Below are 22766 nucleotides of genomic sequence, written 5' to 3'. Positions count from 1 at the left end.
AGTTGACGGCAATCGGTTAGCAAGAAGATGGTGTGTATGTATGTGACATGACCATCAGGTCAGAATTCTGTAACCACAGAGACATAGATATCTGCCTACAAGATGGATCCATAAAATACATTCTTACGAAAACAAAAATTAAAAAAATTTGCTAATTTTTTTTTTTTTTTTTTTTAGATGCTTTGGGGCCATTGCAAAAGTTTACACCATCTGGAAAATGGTATAAATTTCTCCATGTCAAGGAGAAGAGAACATAAAAGACTCTTGTAGTCCCCGATGTTGTGACGGTCATGTAGTAATACAGGTAACTCCCCACTGCAGCCAAACTAGATGTATTTTCTATTCAGTTAAAGGTTCTTCTTTCATACCCTGTTTGTAGAAATGCTGTTTTTTAGAGATAGTACTGCATGCATCCTCTTCTCCATGTCTTCTCTGCCTTTTCGTTCTTTTTCAGCCTCAATCTCGCGAACCCTGGTGTTTACAAAAGCATTAATCAATCAAGAGAATCTCATGAAAACCATGAAAGAGAATCTGACAGCTGATTCATGCTGCCAAAACCACGGGCAGCATGAATCAATCACACACTGGCTCTATCATTCCAGCTAGGTACTGTATGTTTTACAGAAAAAGGCTGCATCGTTTCAGAAATAACATGTATTAAATGGCCCGCTGGGAGACCGCATAGGTGACTAGTCCAAGAGGCCGGTACCTGGCGATTTCTCCTTGAAGTGCTCTCTTGGGAGCAGTGCTATAATCGCGTATTTATGCAGGAAACGGTGTGGAGCATTGTTTCGTGTGAGTGTGTATGTAGCATAACTGTGTGTGATTGTGTGTAAGCAGCAGTGCTCCGTCTGTGTGTGCATGTATGCAGCATAACTGTGTGTATGTATGCATCAGTGCGGTGTCTGTGTGTGTTTGTATATAGTATAATTGTGTGTGTTCAGCAGTGCTGTGTAGGTATGCAGCATAACTGTGTGTGTGCGGCAGTGCTATGATTGTGTGTGTGTTTACGTACTGTGGGAATGCCACTGGTAAAATACTGCAGAGGAGATGTGTGTCACTGAGAATTTTAGCCTCAGTGATATGAACCTGGAAAAAATGCTGCAGCATACTATGTGCGGAGAGGGGTTAATCAGCCATATCAAGGGCTGGGTTTTTGTGAACAGCTGAAGACTTGGATGGGAGGATATTCCCCATATCTCCACAAGCAGGGTGTGGTCCAGAAGGTAAATGTGAAGCCTTTGGACCCATCCATTGCTCGGTGTGTCTAGAGATGAGATCTCCAGAGCTGAACCTTGTTGTTTTTGTCCCTCAGCAGAGAAACCCCGCAGCCACACAGACTCTACTGTATGCTATTTTGTTTTTCCAGTTATGCCAGAACGGTTGTATATGTTTACTTAATTTTGGACTGGTTTATGCAGGATATTTTTAAATAAACCAGTTGAAAACTAAAAACGGAAAGAGTTCCTGTGACTACCTCTTTGAGCAGCTGAGTACTCCTACCACAGTATGCAACAAAACTGTAGGTGCAGCAGTGTTGTGTGTATATGTAGCATAACTCTGTGTGTGCGTATGTATGCAGCATACACATGTGTATGTAGAAGTGCTGTGTGTATGCAGCATAACTATGTGTGCACAGCAATGCTGTGTATTTGTCACAACTCAGCTGTTGACCCGGGACCAGGGGCTCCTTCCCAGTCCCTGACAATGGGGGGTGCCCTAGCTTGCCCTATTCCCTGGGATACTTCTGAAGGTGAAGATGCCGGGGCCACTACCCTTGCTTTATCTCCTGAGTTAGATCTCCGTCTGTTCTCTTCCCCCACCCAGGGAAGAGGGGTGCTACTGTGCATCGCAGTACACCAACCTGACAAACAAGGCAACACAAACAAGGGTAAGCTGAAAACACCAGGTATACAAATATTCACTCACATATAAAAGAGGAATGCATCGGGTTGTGGAGGATGGGGAAATAACAAAGAAGGGAATGGAATTACCAAACTTACAAAGCATGCAACAGTCACAGATAACTCCTCCAAAACTTCTTCTCATATGAACACCTCTCCTCCTCAGCCATGTAGCAAATGCTAGCTCTGACATGGGCTTGAATCAAGACCCAAATTATAAATGGGATGGGAGTGGCTAACTGAGCTCAGCTGAGAGCTCAGCGTTTTCAACATGGCCGATTAACCCCTGTTCTGCCAAAAGAAATAAACACCATTAAAAAGTAGGAGAGGTGCTTCTTCTCAGCACAGGAGTAGGCGAAATCAGACGATGCAGTCTTCTGGCTCCTCTCTGTTGTGGTAACCCTGTGACAGTATGTGTGTGCAGCATAAATACATTGCAAGTGTGCGGCAGTGTTGTGTGTGTAAGGGCAGCATAAATATACTGTATGCGTGTGGCAGTGGTGTGTGTATGTGCAGCAAAACTGTGTGCAGCAGTATTGTGTGTGTGTGTACTGTTCAGGCAGCAGAGCTGTGTGTGCATCTACTGTGCATGCAGCATTGTGTAGGCGTGCATTGTACATAGCGTGAATGCTGCAGAGTTGTGTATGTGTGTAATGCACATACTTTATACAGGATCTTACTATTAAGTATTAATTCTCTATAGTACAGAAATGAGTGGCGTTGACCTCTGCACTTATTTACATCTTCAGGAAAGATTTAATTAGTTACATCTTGTAATGAGGTGCATCCTGTAATTTGCACAATATGGTATATACATTGCCCCCCTGTGGATAGAGTAATCTATCACCACATTACAGAATACCCCACCTTGCCATGGTTTCCTTCAAAAACTGAACTGCTCTTTGGTGATTCTTCTGCGCCTCCTCCACGGCTTTACGATAATGCTGTTCCCGTTCCTTCAGCTGTTTAGATGCTTGCCTGGAATACCAAACACAAGCTTAGCCATCAATGTATGAGCTGTTCGGAACCTAATGGTTTTAGTAAAATATCTGTGTTTTTTTATTATTATTACATTTTTATAGCGCCATTTATTCCATGGAGCTTTACATGTGTAAAGGGGGCAAATATAGACACATACATTAAACATGAGCAAAAAAACAAGGCACACAGGTACATAAGGAGGAAGGACCCTCCTTATGTACCTTCAGCTTTTTGAAAGCTGAAATGCAGATTAGGCTCAGAACATGCTGATACAGAGTATGCAACAGTACAACCCTCATGATCTGAACGCATCCCGGGCCAATTGCCTTCTGTAAATTGTCAGGGTGGTTTGCATCGCCATACATTATTTTACTGTATAGGAGTGTGAAAAGGGCATGTGTCAGTAGGATCAATCCTCCTAAGTCATCTGCATTGGCATGCAGGTCATAGAATGCTGAATAAAATGAGACCTTGATATCTGTGTTCCGTTGTTTTATTCCAGAGAAATCCATGTTTTTCTTAATATGTACTGTAAATGAGCTGTTAAGATCTATGGGCCGGACATAGATCTCCAAGAGAATCTGCCTCCAGAGCTTATTATAAATGAAAAGCAGCGACTCTAGTGTGAGACATGTAATGACTGACAGTCCGCTCTCCTGATCTACATGTCTCACACTAGATCATTCATTTAAAGGGACTCTGTCACCTGAATTTGGCGGGACTGGTTTTGGGTCATATGGGCGGAGTTTTCGGCTGTTTGATTCACCCTTTCCTTACCCGCTGGCTGCATGCTGGCTGCAATATTGGATTGAAGTTCATTCTCTGTCCTCCATAGTACACGCCTGGGATTTATAAGTATTCTCTGGGATTTATAAGTATACGGACACCACATAGGTGGGCCCCACAGAGGATCCTTTCAATTACCTAGAACGGAGGGCCACTTAGCTGACAGCTATCTATGCTATATGGCCACCATTAGGTTTCATATATATGTTATTACGTCTTACTTATAAAGAGACTACCCTCTGAGCATAAAAAAAAAATATTCTCCGGCTACAGAAATTTATGAGCTGTAGCATTGGTGGAGGATGTTACAGATTTCTAATGTAGTTTTTCTTACTCCTTTTCTGTCTGTTTTTTACGCTCTGCCAGAGAAAGTGACAATTTCTCCCTCAATGCTCGCTGCTCCGCCAAGTCTTTGCGCTGTCTGTCTAACTCTTCTTCATCTCGTTGAAGCCTTTCACGAAGACTGGTCAATTTTCCTTGTTCAACTTCAATGTGCCAGAGGTCGTACCTATGCAATGAGAAGACTTGGTTAGTTATGGTGGAGATTTAATGTGTTAATTATCATTAGTTAAAGAGAACCTGTAATGCTGTGACTGTACATGATTAGGAAAAGGGGCCCCGCACAGTCCCTAACTATCCCTGCTCCCAAAGTTACCTCTAAAGGTGAGGAGGTTTGGGCCACCAGCCTTACTGTTCCCCTGTTATCCCCTATGCTGTCCCCTCTCCTTCCCCAGGAGAACCCGGGACAGATATGCCAGTGTATAAACATGCTAAATAAACAGGGATAACAGAAAGCAACAAACACACAAAAAACTCACCAACGGTAGAGAAGTATATAGGGAAGGGTACGTAGGTACCAACCAAACAGGAATAGGACAATGAGGACAACATACACCCAAAACCAACATGTAACAATCTCCAAAAACACACATGAAGAAATCCAGTATACTATGCTAATATTAAAAATTACAGCTTTTATTAAATAGAACTAAACAAAGTTCATATATAAATAACACAAGTAACAGAAATCCAAAATCAATTCATATAGCCATTATGGTCAATACTTGATATAAATGGGGAGATATACCAATACATGCCTGACCTACTATCCACGTTGTGTAGTGTATCATACAATGTTAGCTCCTAATCCCAATGGATATGCTAACTAGGACATCAGTAGTACTGCCATGGGATTAAATCGAAATATACAAAATTGGTAAACACTTACATGAGAGGTGGTCTGCTATGTGTGGCTGTTCCCCAAGCGCCCCAACGCGCGTTTCGTCCCTTCGTATTTAATGATCATTGTCAGTTTTTTTTTTGTGCTCTGGCTATTTGAGGGGTTTTTTGTGATGATGTAACAATCTCCAGCAGCAACAACAATCTCCAACTCAGCACAGCGTCTCCAAAGAACCCAGAGGAAAAACTTAAACTGGTAAGGAAGAGAAGGTCTGGCCAGATTTTATAGAGAGAGGAAATGACCAGACCAGGAGCAGCTGTGAGATGGAGATGCATGTTTCTGACCAGCATAGAAAGGGTCATTAACCTCTTCAGCACCAAAGGAAACAAAATCCATTTAATATGTGACACAAAACACACAGGCTAAACTGAAGATCTGTGATTCACAATCTTCCAACCCCAGATACCCCAGGAGTACGTGACACACTTGTGACAGAACCCTGCGAGTTGTTAGCCTCCTAACACCGTTTTTAACGATCCAAGTATAATTACTGTTGTTTAATTCCCAGTGCGCTGTACCCGGACTGGCCTGGGACCGCTTGTTACTTCTTCCAACAGCACGCTGGAATCATGCACACATCAGTGCGATTGATATTTACCACTGTGGATTTCCTACATTTAATGTACTGCGGAAAATTCACTGCAGTTCAGCCACATGGGATGTCAAACTCAGCTGTACAATTCAAGATAATAAACTTTTGTAATAATTTTTATTACAGGAAAAAAGCTTTAATAAATTTAACTAATACACCCTGGACTTCCATACAGAAAGGGTCAACTCCACTCACTCGTTATCCTTCAATATGTCAGCAATCTTTGTTTTCACGTCTTCCTCATTGAGCAGCTCGGTGCTTAGTCGTTTATGCAAAGATCTCAGACGAAAAACAGCCGCTCTGTCGTAGGGAAAAAAGAACATGAACTAAAGGAAAAACTTTATAGGATGATAAACAACTGAAAATGGTCATTTGTTGAATTTGCAGCATTAAGAGGCCACATGTACTGAAATCAGCTGTTTTTTTTAATTAGCATCATCTTAACAGGCCAAGTAACATGTAACATAGGATTATTCCTTGATACTGTATCACCTTCATTATTTTTACACCCATTGAACTTGTGAGTTTTTGGAGAGTTTCTGCTTGAATTTCTTTGCATGAAGTCAGAATCGCCTCCCAGAGCTGCTGTTTTGATATGAACTGCCTCCCACCCTCATAGATCTTTTGCTTGATGATACTCCAAAACTTCTCAATAAAGATGAGCTCAGGGGCTCATTTCCACACCTTCAGGGATCGTAGATAGGTCCACCAGCTCTCTCCTCATAATTCTGGCCCAAAACATGACTATGAAACCTCCTTGCTAACGTCCCAGCCTTGTTGGGACATGGTGGCCATCCACCATCCATCCACCTGGACCGTCCAGGGTTGCACAGCACTAATCAGTAAACAAATCTGCTTTAAAATTAGTGTTCATGTATCTCTGGATCCACTGCAACCATTTCTGCTTGTGTGCACTGAATAGGGGTGGCCGAATATTAGGTTACGCACAACTGAAGCCTATGATGTAACCTACACCGTGAGGTTCGGAGGACTCCAGAGGCACCAGCAGCTTCACATACCAGTTAGCTGCTTTGTAATGGTATTTTAGCAGTTTCCCTCTTAATCTGATGAATTTGTCTAGCAGAAACCTTCCTCATTACGCCTTTATCTGCACGAACTCGTCTGTGCTCTGTATCAGCCACAAATCTATTCACATTGTTATGATCACGCTCAAATGTTTGTGAAATATATCATGTTTTCATACCTTGTCCAAGGCATTGCACTATGTGATGCTCTTTGGCAGCAGAGAGATCCTTTTCCTCTCCCATAATGTTTGAAATCTGTGACTGCTTAATATTGTGAAACGTCGTTCTTGGGTAGTTTTCCTATAATTGAGCACCTGGCAAACTAATTATCACAGGTGTTTGAGATCGATTTCATTGATCCAAAGACCTTTAGACATAATACTATCCATGAGGTTATTTGAAAAAAAAAAAAATTACTTCTTTATGACACTTAAATCCAATTTGCATAATAATTTGGAACACTGTATTACAGAAACGAAACTGTTCTGTACAGGAGTGGTAGTCACAACTAATGTTATCCCATTCAGAGAATTGAAGCACCTCAGGGTGCACCTATTGGGGACTTGATGACGCAACAATTTTTTAGTTTATTAAACAAATAAACAGAGTCTTGATCTCATGATCATCAAGTCTGGAATTACCGTACATGAAGAACCAGAAGGATTTGCACAAGGGTTATCCACAGATCTGTGGTTAGTTCTCCAAAATGTTTGGAACAATTAATTCCTTCCAAAACTCTGTAAGTGACAGGTACCTAGAAGAATTGATGCTGTTCTGAAAACAAAAGGCGGTCACCAAATATTGATGTGATTTAGATTTCTCTTTTGTTCATTTATTTTGCATTTTGTTAATACATAGAAATAAAACTATTTACACTTGTATTTTTGAAAGCTTATTACTCTGACGCGTTTTTCCAAACTTGCCTAAAAGTTTTGCACAGTACTATTTATATGTATGTGTGTATTTTAGTAATATACTTCATTGTCTTTTTTTGCCTACTTCTCTTTTAAACAGAGTACAGGTCTTTCCCTTTCCCTTAAAAGAAAAGGGAGGGAAGATGCTCAGAGAGGGATAGTCCTGCACACAGACTGAATGCAGTGCACAGATGTTTCTGAGCAGCAGTTGGAAGCAGCTTCTAAAAGAGCAGGAACTGGGCACAGACACGACACTGCAGCATAGTGTTTGGGAGCGAAGAATGCAAAATATGGTAATAAACTGTATATTTTAAAAAGGTTTGCAAAGGCTGATCAGATAAAAAAAATCTTAGATATTTAGTAACTATTTAACAAATTAGGTCATCACATTGTCACTATAAATTTATCTTTTTATATATCAATTAGTGAGAAGCGAACGTCCTCGGATAATAATAATAATAATAATCTTTATTTTTATATAGCGCTAACATATTACGCAGCGCTTTACAGACATTATCATCACTGTCCCCAATGGGGCTCACAATCTAAATATAAGGTGCTATCTGAGCATGCTCAGATGCTAACCAAGTGTCTTCGACGTGCTCGAATAATATGTTCGGGTCCCCGCGGTTGCATGTCTCACAGCTGTTAGACATATCACGCAGCCGGTTTATAAGGCAATCTCTGCATGTGTTGCGGCTATCGAATAGCAGCGAGACATACATCTGCGGAGACTTAAACATATTTTTTTGAGCATGCTGAAGACACTCGGTTAGCACCCAAGCATGCTCAGATAACACCTTATCCCAGTATGTTCGCTCATCACTAATAACAAAACTAGGTGGTTGCGTTTTAAGTTTTAAAGTATTTTTTTTAACATTTTATTGAACACTTTATAGGTCTCACTAAGGTATGTGACTATGTCATCACTTGGTCACTTGTGTAGACAGCAATATTTCTTTAGACACCTCTGACTCACTTGTCTATAAGGCTCTGTCATACAGTGAGTCTGAGTCCCAAGTACCTCCGATATGTCTTAACCAGTTCCATAAGCAATTAACGATAATTATTAACATTATATAACTTAGAAGCTGCAAAATGTTTAATATGACAAAAAGCAGAGTCCTGCAGATTTATAAAGAAGCATCAGTAATGCAGGAGATGCTACATCCAGCAATGACTCCTATGCTGCTGTCAAATACGACGATATTCTGCAATGTCTTACCTCCATGTTGTCTTTTCTCATAAGATTCTTTATGGTAGAAACGGCAGGTTAAAATTCGGTTACAACCAAGCACCTTGGAGATATCTACATCACCTGTACCATCTGGTTATCACTAGGGATACATGGCTGCAACACCTGCTCGGCACAAGCGTGAGCGCACCTACGTCTTATATATAGAAGCCAGAAAATGGCTACATGAACATTGAGCCAAGAAAGAATCAATAGAGCTATTCTAATCTATAAGTTACCAATATTGCTCAGCGTAATTAATAATAATATATTAGTGGATATTATGCAGCGTGAACCCTTCTCTGCTCAACTGCACGGAATGTTTTGAAAACGAGGATTTAGAACTCAGATTTCTGTAACTCAAGGACAAGGACGGGTTTGTTATTAGTGTGTAAACAGTCGGTTGATCTTTTGGGAATAAAAAAAAATGATCCTTGAAATCCTGGAAACGTTTTCTGCAAACTTGCAATATTCTATTGATTTGGGCATGTGCAGGGACTTCATGGCATGAGACAGAATTTTGACATAAAGGGAACGTGTCAGTAGGTTTTAGACCCCAAAGAAACGTCATCACAGTTAATAACTTCTTGTAATGATGATTACGTCCATACATTTATATTGCAAATCAGTGTCCGTGTTGTCTCATAATCCAACGGCGGATTCTTATGCTAATGAGCTTGTAAGTGCAGAACCTCGGCCTTTTTCTCCACCTAGCACCAGCCTCCTGCCAGTGATTGAAAGGTCATCATTTTTGGCGACGTGGTGCCCCGACCAATATCTTGTGCAGATGCCATCATTCTAGGGGTGGCGCATGTGCAGTAGCATCCTAATTAGTGATGAGCGAATATACTCGTTACTCAAGATTTCTCCAGCATGCTCGGGGGTCCTCCGAGTATTTTTTAGTGCTCGGAGATTTAGTTTTTATTGCCGCAGCTGAATGATTTACATCTGTTAGCCAGCATAAGTACATGTGGGGGTTGCCTGGTTGCTAGGGAATACCCACATGTACTTATGCTGGCTAACAGATGTAAATCATTCAGCTGCGGCATGAAAAACTAAATCTCCGAGCACTAAAAAAATACTCGGAGGACCCCCGAGCGTGCTCGAGAAATCTCGAGTAACGAGTATATTCGCTCATCACTAATCCTAATGTTGTTGTGAGAGATGGAATATCCACCCGCGCATGAGCCACCCTCGGGAATGACGCCACTTGCACGAGATCTCAGGCGGAAGAGCAGGTCACAGAAACTGATATCTCGCGCAGGCGCCGTCACTCTCAGGTGTGGCGCATGTGCAGATGGATATACCGGATTTCATAACATCATCAGGATATTATGGATCATATTCTGCCCCTAGAGTGATGGCGCCTGTGCGAGATTTTGGCAGGGAAGGCAGGTCACAAAAAAGAGTGACCTGGCAATCAATGGTAGGATACCGGCTCCGAGAGGAGACTGAGTAATGAATGCAACGAACTGTGCAGTCCACAGATTAAATCTGCTCTGAGCCGAGGCCCCGGGACATTAAGTATAGAAAGGGGGAACCGAATACATCTACAGGAAAGAATGAACTATTGAAATGTAGGGAAGGATTTTTTACTGTAAGAGCAGTGAGACTACCGAAGTTTAAAAGGAGCCTGAATGCATCTTACAAGTTATGGTTCTGAGATTACATTACATTTTGTAGTTGATCTGCCATGTTAAAGGCTCCCAGACACATTAGACTAAGATCGGCCAAACCCACCGATATCGGACGGATCGGCTCATGGTCTAATGTGTATGTGGGGTCTCACTCAGTAAATGATATCCAAAAAGAGAAATATCTGGCAGAGAATTCCTGTGTATGAGAGAGTCAGGATAGATGGCTGTCCGCAGAACAAATGTTCAGCCATTCCTGTGCGTATCCTTAGGATGTCTGACATTTTTCGGGGTACGGAGTTACTTGCTTACATGTTAGAATTCTTCTGCTCATTCTGAATATCCGCTTCCACACTAGACTTTTGTTGCTCCAGTGACTCGATTCTCTCCTGACAGGCCTTCACTTCTACCCTGTTGCAAAAAAAAAAAAAAAAAAATTAAGATTTTTTTAAAAAATAAATACAATCCTTTTTTTTGGGGGGGGGGATAATAAATATACCGTAATTGAAAAATAAAAAAGTCATAGATTGACTAATCTTTCATAGAGCTTTGAAGTTTAATCCTCATGGGCTAGGCTTCAAAGGAGATCATTAATGTCACTATATGCCATTTCAAGTCCCTCAAAGAGGCTAAAAATGTTTACAAAATATAAACAAAATTAAAGAAAAAAATAATAATTTAAATCAATCTCTTTCTCAATCCAAAAATAAATATATATTTGGTATGCTTGTGACTGTTTGATAAATTAATATATAATATTATTTAACCCTTACGGAAAAGAAAAAAAAAGTTAACTCTAGAATTGTCAAAACGCAAAAGATACACTAAAACCCAATCAAAATGTTGTATGTACCCCAAAATCGTACCAATAAAACACTACGGTGCCCTCAATAAAAAATAGTGACAAATTAATCTATAGGCATCATAGAATGGCGATTTAAAAAAAAAAAAAAACACAGCAAAATATAAAAAAGTGATTTGGTATTGCCGTAATCATATTGACAGATCATGTGTCCGGCATGTGTACCCCTTAAAAACAACCCCAAAAAATTGCATTTTATTTCACCCACTTTTAAACATTTTTCAGCATATAATACAATTATGCCATTTTTTCTAATGGGTAAGAAAAAAAGTAAAGCGCAAAATTAAAATTTGCGGGACGGGGATGCATACTGTACGTCTAGAGAGAATTTTTTTTCAAGTGTAGGGCTCCTTTAACTGTAGATTGGTACCGATGGGTCACATTAGCCCCTCTACAGTTCTGAGTCATAGGCTACTGCTGTTATTGGCTTTGCTTATAAGCCTCGTGTTCTTCTTTCCGATGGGGTGTAGAACGTTCACGGTAAAATAACATGTTCCGGTAGAGCTGTCAATCTTTATAATGAGGCCTGAAGTTCAGCTGAGATTACTGTAGGGATTCCCAAGAGCTTTTCTGAGGAACGTTATTACTTGCGGTGGTGTTAGAAAGCCGAAACAACGTAGACCTAAATCCTGGATGTTGTAAAACTGGACGAGAAAACAAACCTGACTTTCTGAATCATTAATTCTTTCTCCTGTTGAAAACTGTCGAGCTGGTTGAGTTTTTTACGTAGTCTGAAGGCCCGGACCTTATCGACGTGTCTTGTACCTTTCATCGTCTCATCCTGATCAGTGAACTGTTCACCGGACCTAGACACGAGGAAAAAGCAGATGCAGAAATGTATTTTTATCACCGCAAAGAGAAAATGTCAACTTCAATCTCAATAAATGGCAGAAAATGACATGTATTTAACACAAAATTATATCAAAGTCAGTGCTAAAAACAAAATTAGTCATCTTGCAATATTCACATTGGTCACTGTGGCTATTTTAGACTCAGACGTCCCATACTTTACGGAAGACTTTTCAGCAGGCTCGTTATCATCAGAGGCAGGATTACATTGACAGGTGACTCAATACACCGCTGATAATCATGTTCATGTCTGGAGAGATAGCTGCTTGTTCTGCTGATGAAACAGGACCTTTAGGAGAATTGTGTGCAGCCCCCCATAAATGCTGTGTAATGGGGATCCACAGCATCTAGCGCTTTAAAGCACTGCTCCGGCGGTTTTATTTATTTCACCTCCAGAGAAGTATCATTAATGCATGTTCCTTGCTCCTAGCAATATACTTACCAGCCGCCGGCTTCTGCTCTTCCCAGCTGCCGTCTTCTGCTCTTCCCAGAGCCGCTCCGGTCCCGAATTTCCATCTTGTGACCGAAGCTTCTGTCTGACCAGAAGTCAGAGGTAACGATCACAACGGCGGAGAACCTTGTTCGGACCCCGTTCTGGCTCTCACAGTCTTCGGTGAAACTTTTTTTTTTTATTTAAATGCATGTAATTGGGACTAAAAATAATTTTTTTCAATTGGATAATTGATAATTTTTTCAAGTGGATCAAAAAAATTTTTTGCACCGTTTGCCTTCTGTAGCACTACTGTAGAAAAATGTATCACAAAAACTATACAAAACCTTATTAAAAAATGAGTGTAAAAAAAAAAAAAAATCACTTGAGTGTAATACAGTCTATTGCTGGCTGTAGAATGAGCTAACGGAACATCTGTCAGTAAGCCCGCCATGACGGCCTGGCGGAAAGTTTCTAACTTTTTTATCTGTCATTTTCTGAGCTCCTCTCAGCTGATTTATGACCACGGACCGCATCAAAGTTGCAGCAAAACGAGCCTGTAAAAGCCAAACGTTGCAAAACTTTTCAGTGAAACCCAATTGCAAAAATTATTTTTAGCCCCGAATATATACATTTAAGTAATAAAAAAAAAAAATTGGGGCCCAAATGTGGACTACCCATTTACGGTAAATCCTTTATCCATTCAAATCCATAAAGTGGATGCACTTTGTAATAAGTGCCAGATATCAGAGATATGAAGGTGTGAATATGGCTTCTATTTAGCGGCACTCGAGTTAAAAACGCATTTTTATATACCGCACGGGTCTAATAAATGTGAGAGCACGAACACTAAACTTCTGATTGATTCCTATAGTTTACACAACATATTTTTTTTTTCCTGGAGGAGCCATTTAAATGTATACTACATTTTCCTTGGGAAATGACGCATTATGTCTTAAAAATGGACCCGTTAATTCCATTTTGCATGTTTTTTCGACCGAATACGCCATTTATTGAGCTATTCCGTTGTAATACCGGCATTAAATCTCCGCTAGTATCGCCTGTCACCGTCGAAGCGGTTCAGCAAAAAAAAAACAAACAGCTCATTTAGTAGTTATGCCCCCAAATAAATAAATACCTGCGCTCAGACGAGCATCCGAGAAAGATTCTACCTATTTCACGAGAGTTTAATGCTCCGACGACCGCATCAAAATAGCATAAAGCCGGCGCCGAATTGTTATTGTTTGCTATTTGTTTCCCTGTGTGCATCATAAACATCTACGGTAAAAATCACAGCGATCATAATGAATCCCCCAGATAAATGGCAGGAGGAGCCGGGGCCGGGACGGACGCCGCTTACCAGTTAGATTCGGAATCGAAGCTGTCACTTAATTCCTCCGTGGCGGCGTCTTCAAGCTGATTTTTTTCTGTTGCGGCTCCAAAAGTGAATTCATCACCTTGAAGGAGAACAAAAGCAATAGAACTGCGTGAATAAACAAATAATAATCTGCGGCGGAGACAATGGAAAGTAAACATCTGATGTGAGGCATAGTTATGGAACGCAGGCAAGACGGGAACGTCCAGACCAACGGCTGAAGGATCACTCAAATTTTTTTATGTGGATTTTTTTTTAAAGTGGATCCGCTTAGAAATTCACATCAGAAAACGCTTTAAAAAAAACTCTTCCAATTCATTTTTTGAACAGTGCCCTAGGTTAAAAAAAAAAAAAAGTGAAATGTCAACTCTTTGAAACGGAGGCACCAAACTTGGCACTGAAGTCAAAATGGCTGCAAAAAAAAAAAAAAAAAAAGAGGAAAGACTAGAGAAAGAAAAACGATTCACAAAGACAATCCAAAACCATGTAAAAAATTGAGAGTAAAAAAAAGTCAGAACTGAAAACCTTGTGAAAAAACGCACACATTCCGAAGCAGATTTTTTTTTTTTTTTTTTCAAAACAACGGAGGGATTTTATTTTTTTTTCAACTTCAAAGATATACAATTGTGTGAACCCTTAGGCCGGCTTCACACTCAGCGTATGAAAATACGGTCCGTATATTACGGCCGTAATACGCTGAAATGTCCCGAAAATAGTGGTCCGTAGCTCCTCCGTAGGCAGGGTGTGTCAGCGTTTTTTGCGCATGGCATCCTCCGTATGTAATCCGTATGGCATCCGTACTGCGTGGTTTTCTCGCAGGCTTGCAAAACCAACATACCGCTATAGAAATGATCCATGTGTCCCAAAAAGAAAAAAAAAAAAATATATATATACTGTTTATATATATATATATATATATATATATATATATATATATATTCCAGCGCTATACAGCTTGAAAGCCGGTAATTCAATTACCGGCTTTTTCTTTCTCCTTCCTAAACCCGACATGATTTGAGACATGGTTTACATACAGTAAACCATGTCTTCTCTCCATTTTTTTTTGCAGATTCCACACTACTAATGTCAGTAGTGTGTATCTGCAAAATTTGGACGTTCTAGCTCTTAAAATAAAGGGTTAAATGGCGGAAAAAGTTGGCGTGGGCTCCCGCGCAATTTTCTCCGCCAGAGTAGTAAAGCCAGTGACTGAGGGCAGATATTAATAGCCTGGAGAGGGTCCACGGTTATTGGCCCCCCCCTGGCTAAAAATATCTGCCCCCAGCCACCCCAGAAAAGGCACATCTGGAAGATGCGCCTATTCTGGCACTTGGCCACTCTCTTCCCATTCCCGTGTAGCGGTGGGATATGGGGTAATGAAGGGTTAATGCCACCTTGCTATTGTAAGGTGACATTAAGCCTAATTAATAATTCATTTGCGGTGAGGCGCCCTTTGCTGGCTGTTCATAGATCGTGGGAACTTGCCTAGAAAGCTCCCAGGCTCAAAGGCTTTCTAGTAAAGTTCCCACGATCTATGAACAGCCACCAGAGGGCGCCTCACCGCAAATGAAGCTAAATGTAGCTCATTGATCTATATTTAGCCTCATTCCCTGGGGTTTTGCAGCGAGGAGCAGCCTGCATTAGCAAAGCTCCTTGCTGCAAAATGTTTTAACCCCTTCAGAAGGATTTACATCGTTGGACGTTACAGATCTGCGGAGGGTAAGTATATTGTTGGTTTATTATGTTTTTTCTTTCACAGAACGAGGGTCTTCAGTGACTGGATTGGGCGTTGAATAAAATACTCCAACAACCATTGTTTTTATTTCATTAAAATAATTTTAAATAATGTGTTTGTGTTTTATTTAACCCTTTACTACAATTGGATTAATAATGGATAGGTGTCATAATTGACGCCTCTCCATTATTAATTAGGCTTAATGTCACCTTACAATAGCAAGGTGGCATTAACCCTTCATTACCCCATATCCCACCGCTACACGGGAATGGGAAGAGAGTGGCCAAGTGCCAGAATAGGCGCATCTTCCAGATGTGCCTTTTCTGGGGTGGCTGGGGGCAGGTGTTTTTAGCCAGGGGGGGGGGGGGGCAATAACCGTGGACCCTCTCCAGGCTATTAATATCTGCCCTCAGTCACTGGCTTTACTACTCTGGCGGAGAAAATTGCGCGGGAGCCCACGCCAATTTTTTCCGCCATTTAACCCTTTATTTTAAGAGCTAGAACGGCCAAATTTTGCAGATACACACTACTGACATTAGTAGTGTGGAATCTGCAAAAAAAATGGAGAGAAGACCTGGTTTACTGTATGTAATCATGTCTCAAATCATGTCGGGTTTTAGGAAGGAGAAAGAAAAAGCCGGTAATTGAATTACCGGCTTTCAAGCTGTATAGCGCTGGAATAAATATTAATATATATACATATATGTGTCTCACTGACATATATATATATATATACCTATTCTATGTGTACACATTTATTCTACCTATTATATTGTAAGCTGTCAGTGTGATTTTACTGTACACCGCACTGAATTGCCGGCTTTTCTCTCTAACACCGCTGCGTATTTCTCGCAAGTCACACTGCTGGTCCGTGTGTAATCCGTATTTTTCACGCTTCCATAGACTTTCATTGGCGTATTTCTTGCGCAGTACGGTGACAAACGCAGCATGCTGCGATTTTGTACGGCCGTAGAAAGCCGTATAATACTAATCAGTAAAATACGGCAGATAGGAGCAGGGGCATAGAGAATAATTGTGCCGTATTTTTTGCGAGTTTTACGGACGTAGATTCTGCGCTCTTACGTCCGTAAAACTCGCAAGTGTGAAGCCGGCCTTAAGGGTATAGCCTTACCAAAACCTGTCAGATGACAAATGCACTAGCAAGGTTGCTGAATGAGTTAACTAAGATTCCAACAGTGAGCTCATTTGTAATTCTTCTCTCTTTTTCTAAATTCCTCTGTACTGGTCCAGACTAGGGTTAGGCACAAACATTTTCAGAACTCAGTAGTCCATTGCTGCTAGACCTGAGCAGGGCAAGCTTTCCATCCCTGACGCCAATTCTGACCCCAAGTAGTGACACTGCAGGAGCCAACTAATCAGAATAGACCCCCGGGATGTTGCATTGTAGAGGATCGCAGTGCTCGGGTCAGACATTGACTACTAATGTGGACTGTCGGGTCAGGGTCCTGCAAAACCTTTTTACTCAACACTACTACAGTACAGACCACGTGAAAGTTGAGCTGAACTTTCGTGTGTCCATAAATCAGCTGATAAAATGACAAAGTCAGAAGAGCTCCCTGACTGATTCTTAGTTAACTCACTTTGCAGCCAGCAATGACAATGGTTCAAAAAATGTATCCAAATTTAATAGCAATTTTTTTTTTTACCCGAATCTGACAATTTAAAAAAGAAAAGTATGCTCAGATTGGCTAAAAAAAAATTAAATAAATATGTGGCTTTGAACATGGCACGTCACCTTTAATATGCTCCTCCTGAGTCCAGAAGGAATCCGGTGGGTTTTCCTCTCTGAAATATGAGGCCATCTCTGCTTCATCCTGTGAACTTTCCAAAACGACTGAATCGTCCATATCTAAAGACATAGTCCCCTGTATAGAGATAAATCATCAAAGCAGAAAACGATGCATCGTACATCCAAAAAGGCAGAACGGAGAGGTGCAAATTAGCAAGCGGTTTATATCAGGTCAATGGTGGCACTACTGGTCCCAGACGTACGGTCCCAGTTCTATAGCGCATCACCTATAGAAGTCTACGGGTTCTTGTCGGATCTTGCAGGATTTGGGGCATGTTCCTATGCATGCTGTAGCATTTGTGGAATTTGATTCACGGAGGCATCATCCATTGGTAAAAAAAAAATGTTTTTGCACAATTAATAAACATTATGTCTCCTAAGCTTCGGCCCCATTCACTATTGGGATTTTTGTTTATAAGTAGTGTTGAGCATTCCGATACCGCAAGTATCGGGTATCGGCCGATATTTGCGGTATCGGAATTCCGATACCGAGTTCCGATACTTCCCGCGTATCGGATACCGGAATCGGAAGTTCCCAGAATTCAAATTGAACGCAGCAGCCAATGAGGAATGAATGAAAGTGTGGGCACATCCTGTTTAGCATGGTGGGCATGTAAGTACTGGCAAGGCTTGGATTGGCTGCTGAAATGATGTCACTCTGCACTATAAAAAAGCGCTGCCGCCATTTTGCGCTCACTCTGCTGTGATTTCAGTTAGGGACAGGACGCTGTGTTCTAACTGAGGGCCAGTTGAGCTAGCTAATTGCTTTATTTTCCTTTCCAAAGGCTAATTTAGCAAAACGCTGTGTGTTCTTCACTGTTCACCTTGCTCTTGCCTTGCAGCGCTGTTTTAACAGCGTTCTGCAAGGTCTCTGTGTGTGTGTGTGTGCAGCTCACTCTGTAGTCTGTGTGCAGCCATATACCCGGTTGTATTCAGCTCAGGGGGGGTTCACACTGCCTCACACAGTTGTTCTTTTTTGCTCTTAGTGCAGCCTGCTGCACATTTTTTCTCAAATTTCCTATTAGTGTTTTTCCACCAGTCTCCAGCTCTATTGTGGAAAAACACTACATAGGATAACCTAGAGGGGGGTTTTTGGGCCTTGCAGCGCCGTTTACGGCTGTCTGCACGGTCTCCGTGTGAGCCCAGCTCGCCCTGTAGTCTGTGTGCAGCCATAGCCGGTTGGATTCAGCTCAGGGTTCGTTACTGGCTCATACCTTGAGAAAAATTTTCCTTTTTTTCAAATAGTGCAGCCTGTTTAAAATTTGAAAAAAAAAATTCCTATTAGTGTCTTTCCACTCGTATCCAGCTAAATAGTGGAAAAACACTATATAGGATAACCTAGAGGAGGGTTTTTTGGCCTTGCAGCGCCGTTTACGGCTGTCTGCACGGTCTCCGTGTGAGCCCAGCTCGCCCTGTAGTCTGTGTGCAGCCATAGCCGGTTGGATTCAGCTCAGGGTTCGTTACTGGCTCATACCTTGAGAAAAATTTTCCTTTTTTTCAAATACTGCAGCCTGTTTAAAATTTGAAAAAAAAAATTCCTATTAGTGTCTTTCCACTCGTATCCAGCTAAATAGTGGAAAAACACTATATAGGATAACCTAGAGGAGGGTTTTTTGGCCTTGCAGCGCCGTTTACGGCTGTCTGCACGGTCTCCGTGTGAGCCCAGCTCGCCCTGTAGTCTGTGTGCAGCCATAGCCGGTTGGATTCAGCTCAGGGTTCGTTACTGGCTCATACCTTGAGAAAAATTTTCCTTTTTTTCAAATAGTGCAGCCTGTTTAAAATTTGAAAAAAAAAATTCCTATTAGTGTCTTTCCACTCGTATCCAGCTAAATAGTGGAAAAACACTATATAGGATAACCTAGAGGAGGGTTTTTTGGCCTTGCAGCGCCGTTTACGGCTGTCTGCACGGTCTCCGTGTGAGCCCAGCTCGCCCTGTAGTCTGTGTGCAGCCATAGCCGGTTGGATTCAGCTCAGGGTGCGTTACTGCCTCATACCTTGAAAAACAATTTCCTTTTTTTCAAATAGTGCAGCCAGTTTAAAATTTGAAAAAAAAAATTCCTATTAGTGTCTTTCCACTTGTATCCAGCTAAATAGTGGAAAAACACTATATAGGATAACCTAGAGGAGGGTTTCTTGGCCTTGCAGCGCCGTTTACGGCTGTCTGCACGGTCTCCGTGTGATTTAAACTAGCTCTGTAGCCCGATCTGCACCAAAAAAAAGGTTAAGTTCACCAAACACAACTTACACTTGTGTAGGCCACATTTGAAAAATAATAAAGTTTAGTCCACAATTTACAACATTAGTGTTTCTTACACCTGTTAGGAGGAGCATTACAGGAATAAGCACACTAAGGCCTTAGTACTTTTCTGCTTATCTTTATCTGTCAACCAAGATGAAGAGGGCAGGGAGTAAGGCACGTGGGCGTGGGCGCGGAGCAGGGAGAGGAGCAGGGAGAGGACGTGGTGATTCTGTGCCTGCTGCGGGCGCCGGTGACTCGTCGTCACTCAGTTTCAGCAGGGAACAGTCCTTCATGCGCAGCTTTGTCGGAGAGCGCCGTGCACCGCTGCTGCGTGAAGACCAAATTGAAGCCGTTGTCGGGTGGATGGCAGCTAACGCCTCGGCATCGACTTCAGTTAGTGCCACATCCTCTCAGGCACAGAGCACTGGAGAGCAGCCATCTGTCTCTTCACCACCTGCCAAATTGGCCAGGCAGTCAGAGAGCCCAGGACAGGAGCCGTCTCTACTTCTGTTCTCTGAATCTCTTGGCTTGGAAACAGGGGGCCAGCCAAGCAGCATTGGAGAAATGGAAGAAGAGGCAGTGTGCAGTGATGCCCAAAAGCTTTATCTCTCTGACTCTGAAGAGGCAGGTGGGCCAGTGCCTCCGGTGACCACAGCGCAGTACGCATCTGATGATGAAACTCAGGTGCCGCTTTCTCGTGCGTACTGTGCTGCTGAGACTACCCAGGAGGAGCAGTTGGTGGCAGAGGGTAGTGGAGATGATGAGGTCCTTGACCCATCGTGGCGTGAGGAACAGGAAGGTGGTGGGAGCAGCTCAGAGGAAGAGCTTCCTCTTACGGGCCAAAGAGGGAGAGGGAGGGGGAAGACTGCGGAGCCTGTAGCCTCCACTTTGGCACCCGTTAGGAGCCTGTCTCTTTCCAAAGCCAAAAAGGGCGCTCCCAAGACTTGCAGTGCCTGGTCCTTTTTTGACACAGTTGCAGATGACATTTGTTTTGTCAAATGCAAGCTGTGTCATCATAAAGTAAAAAGAGGGAAAAATGTCAGCAACCTCAATACCACAAATATGTGGAAACATGTGCGGACCAGGCACGCGGTGGAGTTACAGAAACACACTGAAGATGTAGGCCAACCAACAGCGGCAGCTACCACCTCTTCAGCTCGTGTTGCCTCTTCCTCCAGCTCACGCACAGCTGGTTTGGCTTCCTCCCAGAGACCTTGTGTAATTCCACCCACAGCACCACCTTCCCAGTCATCCTCACACTCCCAGTCTACTCTACAGCCATCGGTAGTACAGGCATGGGAGAAAAGGCGGGCATTCTCGGCCAACCACCCCCGAGCACAGGCTCTGAATGCAGGCATTGCCAAACTGTTGTCCCTGGAAATGCTCTCGTTCAGGCTGGTGGAGACTGACAGCTTCCGTGACTTGATGGCATTGGCAGTCCCACAGTACAAGGTGCCCAGCCGCTTTTACTTCAGCAGGCAGGCTGTCCCTGCCCTGCACAGGCATGTTGAGGCAAACATAAAACATGCGCTACTGAACGCCGTCAGTAGCAAGGTCCACCTCACCACCGATGCGTGGACCAGTCAGCATGGACAGGGGCGATATGTTTCCCTCACTGCCCATTGGGTTAATGTTGTTGAGCCAGGTACAGATCGTGCGAGTGGCGCAGGACGTGTCCTGCCCACTCCAAGGATTGCAGGAATCCAGTCTGTACGCATCGACTCCTCCTCTTACACCAGTTCCTCTGATTCCTCTCTGCAGGATCCGTCACAGTCCACCCCCACATGGACCCGTGAACGTTTACCTATGACCGACATGAGCACAGCCGTGGCCAAACGTCAGCAGGCCGTCTTGAAACTAGTTTCATTGGGGCATCGAAGCCACACAGCGCAGGAGCTCTGGAATGCCATAAAGCAGGAGAGCGATGTGTGGTTACTGCCAGCGAATCTCCAGCCAGGCATGGTAGTGTGTGACAATGGCCGAAATCTGGTGGCAGCTTTGGCCCTTGGCAACCTCACTCACATCCCATGTCTGGCACATGTGCTCAATTTGGTTGTGCAGAGTTTTCTGAGGGACTATCCGGATCTTGATGCCCTGCTGCACAAGGTCCGCCTAGAGTGTGCTCACTTGCGGCGTTCCAGCTTGGCCAGATCCCGCATTGCTGCTCTGCAGCGCCGATTCCGCCTTCCGGAACACCGCATCATATGTGACCTACCTACCCGGTGGAATTCCACGTTACATATGTTGGAGCGGTTGTGTGAGCAGCAGCAAGCAGTTATGGAGTACCAGCTGCATCAGGCGCAAAGAAGTCGCAGTCAGCGCCGATCAGACTTCACAACCACAGAGTGGGCCACTATGAAGGACGTCTGCCAGGTTTTGCGTCCTTTTGATTATTCCACGCGGATGGCAAGTGCAGATGATGCACTAGTCAGCATGACTGTCCCCCTTATCTGCCTGCTTCAGCAAACTTTGCAAGGGTTAAGGGATGATGTGGTGGAAGAGGTGGAGGATGAGGAGTCACCTTTTCCATCAGCTTCTGGAGAGTCAGCGCCACGTGGTTCCTCACAAAGGGGTACGCAGGGGCCAATTTGTGAGGAGGATGAGGAGGAGTCAATGGAGGAGGAAGAGCTCCGTCCAGAGGAGGGAGCGACACAATTGTCCAGTGGTCAGTGTGTACAGCGAGGGTGGGGTGATGACGAGCGGGCAGAGATCATGTCTCAAGCAGGGGACAGCGTTTCTGGGCCGGTTGGCACTCTGCAGCACATGGTGGATTTCATGCTGCAGTGCCTGAGAAACGACCGCCGCATCGACCACATTCTCAACATGCCTGATTATTGGGTGTTCACCCTCCTCGATCCTCGCTACCGGGACAACGTCCAAAACCTCATCCCTGCGTTGACCCGGGAGCGTAAATTGCGGGAGTACCACGACACACTGGTGAATTCCATCATCTTCTCCTGTCCAACTGAGAGGAGTGCTGCTAGTGCTTTACAAAGCAGCTCAGTGCGTCGAGGCAGTGGGGGAGGCTCTGCCCAAAGAGGGAGCAGAAGCAGTGCCTCTGCCCAAGGCAAGCCCAGTATGGCACAACTCTGGCACACTTTTGTGTGCCCGCCCCAAATGTCTACACCATCACCGGCGGCTCCAGTCAGCAGGAGGCAA

The 22766-nt window shown here is 43.1% G+C and overlaps 1 protein-coding gene across 1 annotated transcript in view; it reads right to left on the bottom strand.

The window, feature by feature from the left end:
* The window catches only part of CFAP74 (cilia and flagella associated protein 74), a 211304-nt gene that overhangs the window by 147633 nt on the left and 40905 nt on the right, over positions 1-22766 (bottom strand). The window contains exons 2-9 of the mRNA XM_069741966.1: positions 17315-17444; positions 13812-13908; positions 11835-11978; positions 10623-10721; positions 5699-5803; positions 4006-4179; positions 2772-2882; positions 369-471 (exon numbers count right to left, since the gene is read on the bottom strand). Of these exons, the coding sequence (XP_069598067.1) occupies positions 369-471; positions 2772-2882; positions 4006-4179; positions 5699-5803; positions 10623-10721; positions 11835-11978; positions 13812-13908; positions 17315-17438 (957 nt within the window). The 5' untranslated portion in view covers positions 17439-17444. The remainder of the gene's footprint in view (positions 1-368; positions 472-2771; positions 2883-4005; positions 4180-5698; positions 5804-10622; positions 10722-11834; positions 11979-13811; positions 13909-17314; positions 17445-22766) is intronic.

Source organism: Ranitomeya imitator, chromosome 10, assembly GCF_032444005.1.
Source record: "Ranitomeya imitator isolate aRanImi1 chromosome 10, aRanImi1.pri, whole genome shotgun sequence".
NCBI classification, from domain to species: domain Eukaryota; kingdom Metazoa; phylum Chordata; class Amphibia; order Anura; family Dendrobatidae; genus Ranitomeya; species Ranitomeya imitator.
This window is presented reverse-complemented; position numbering and strand designations above follow the sequence as displayed.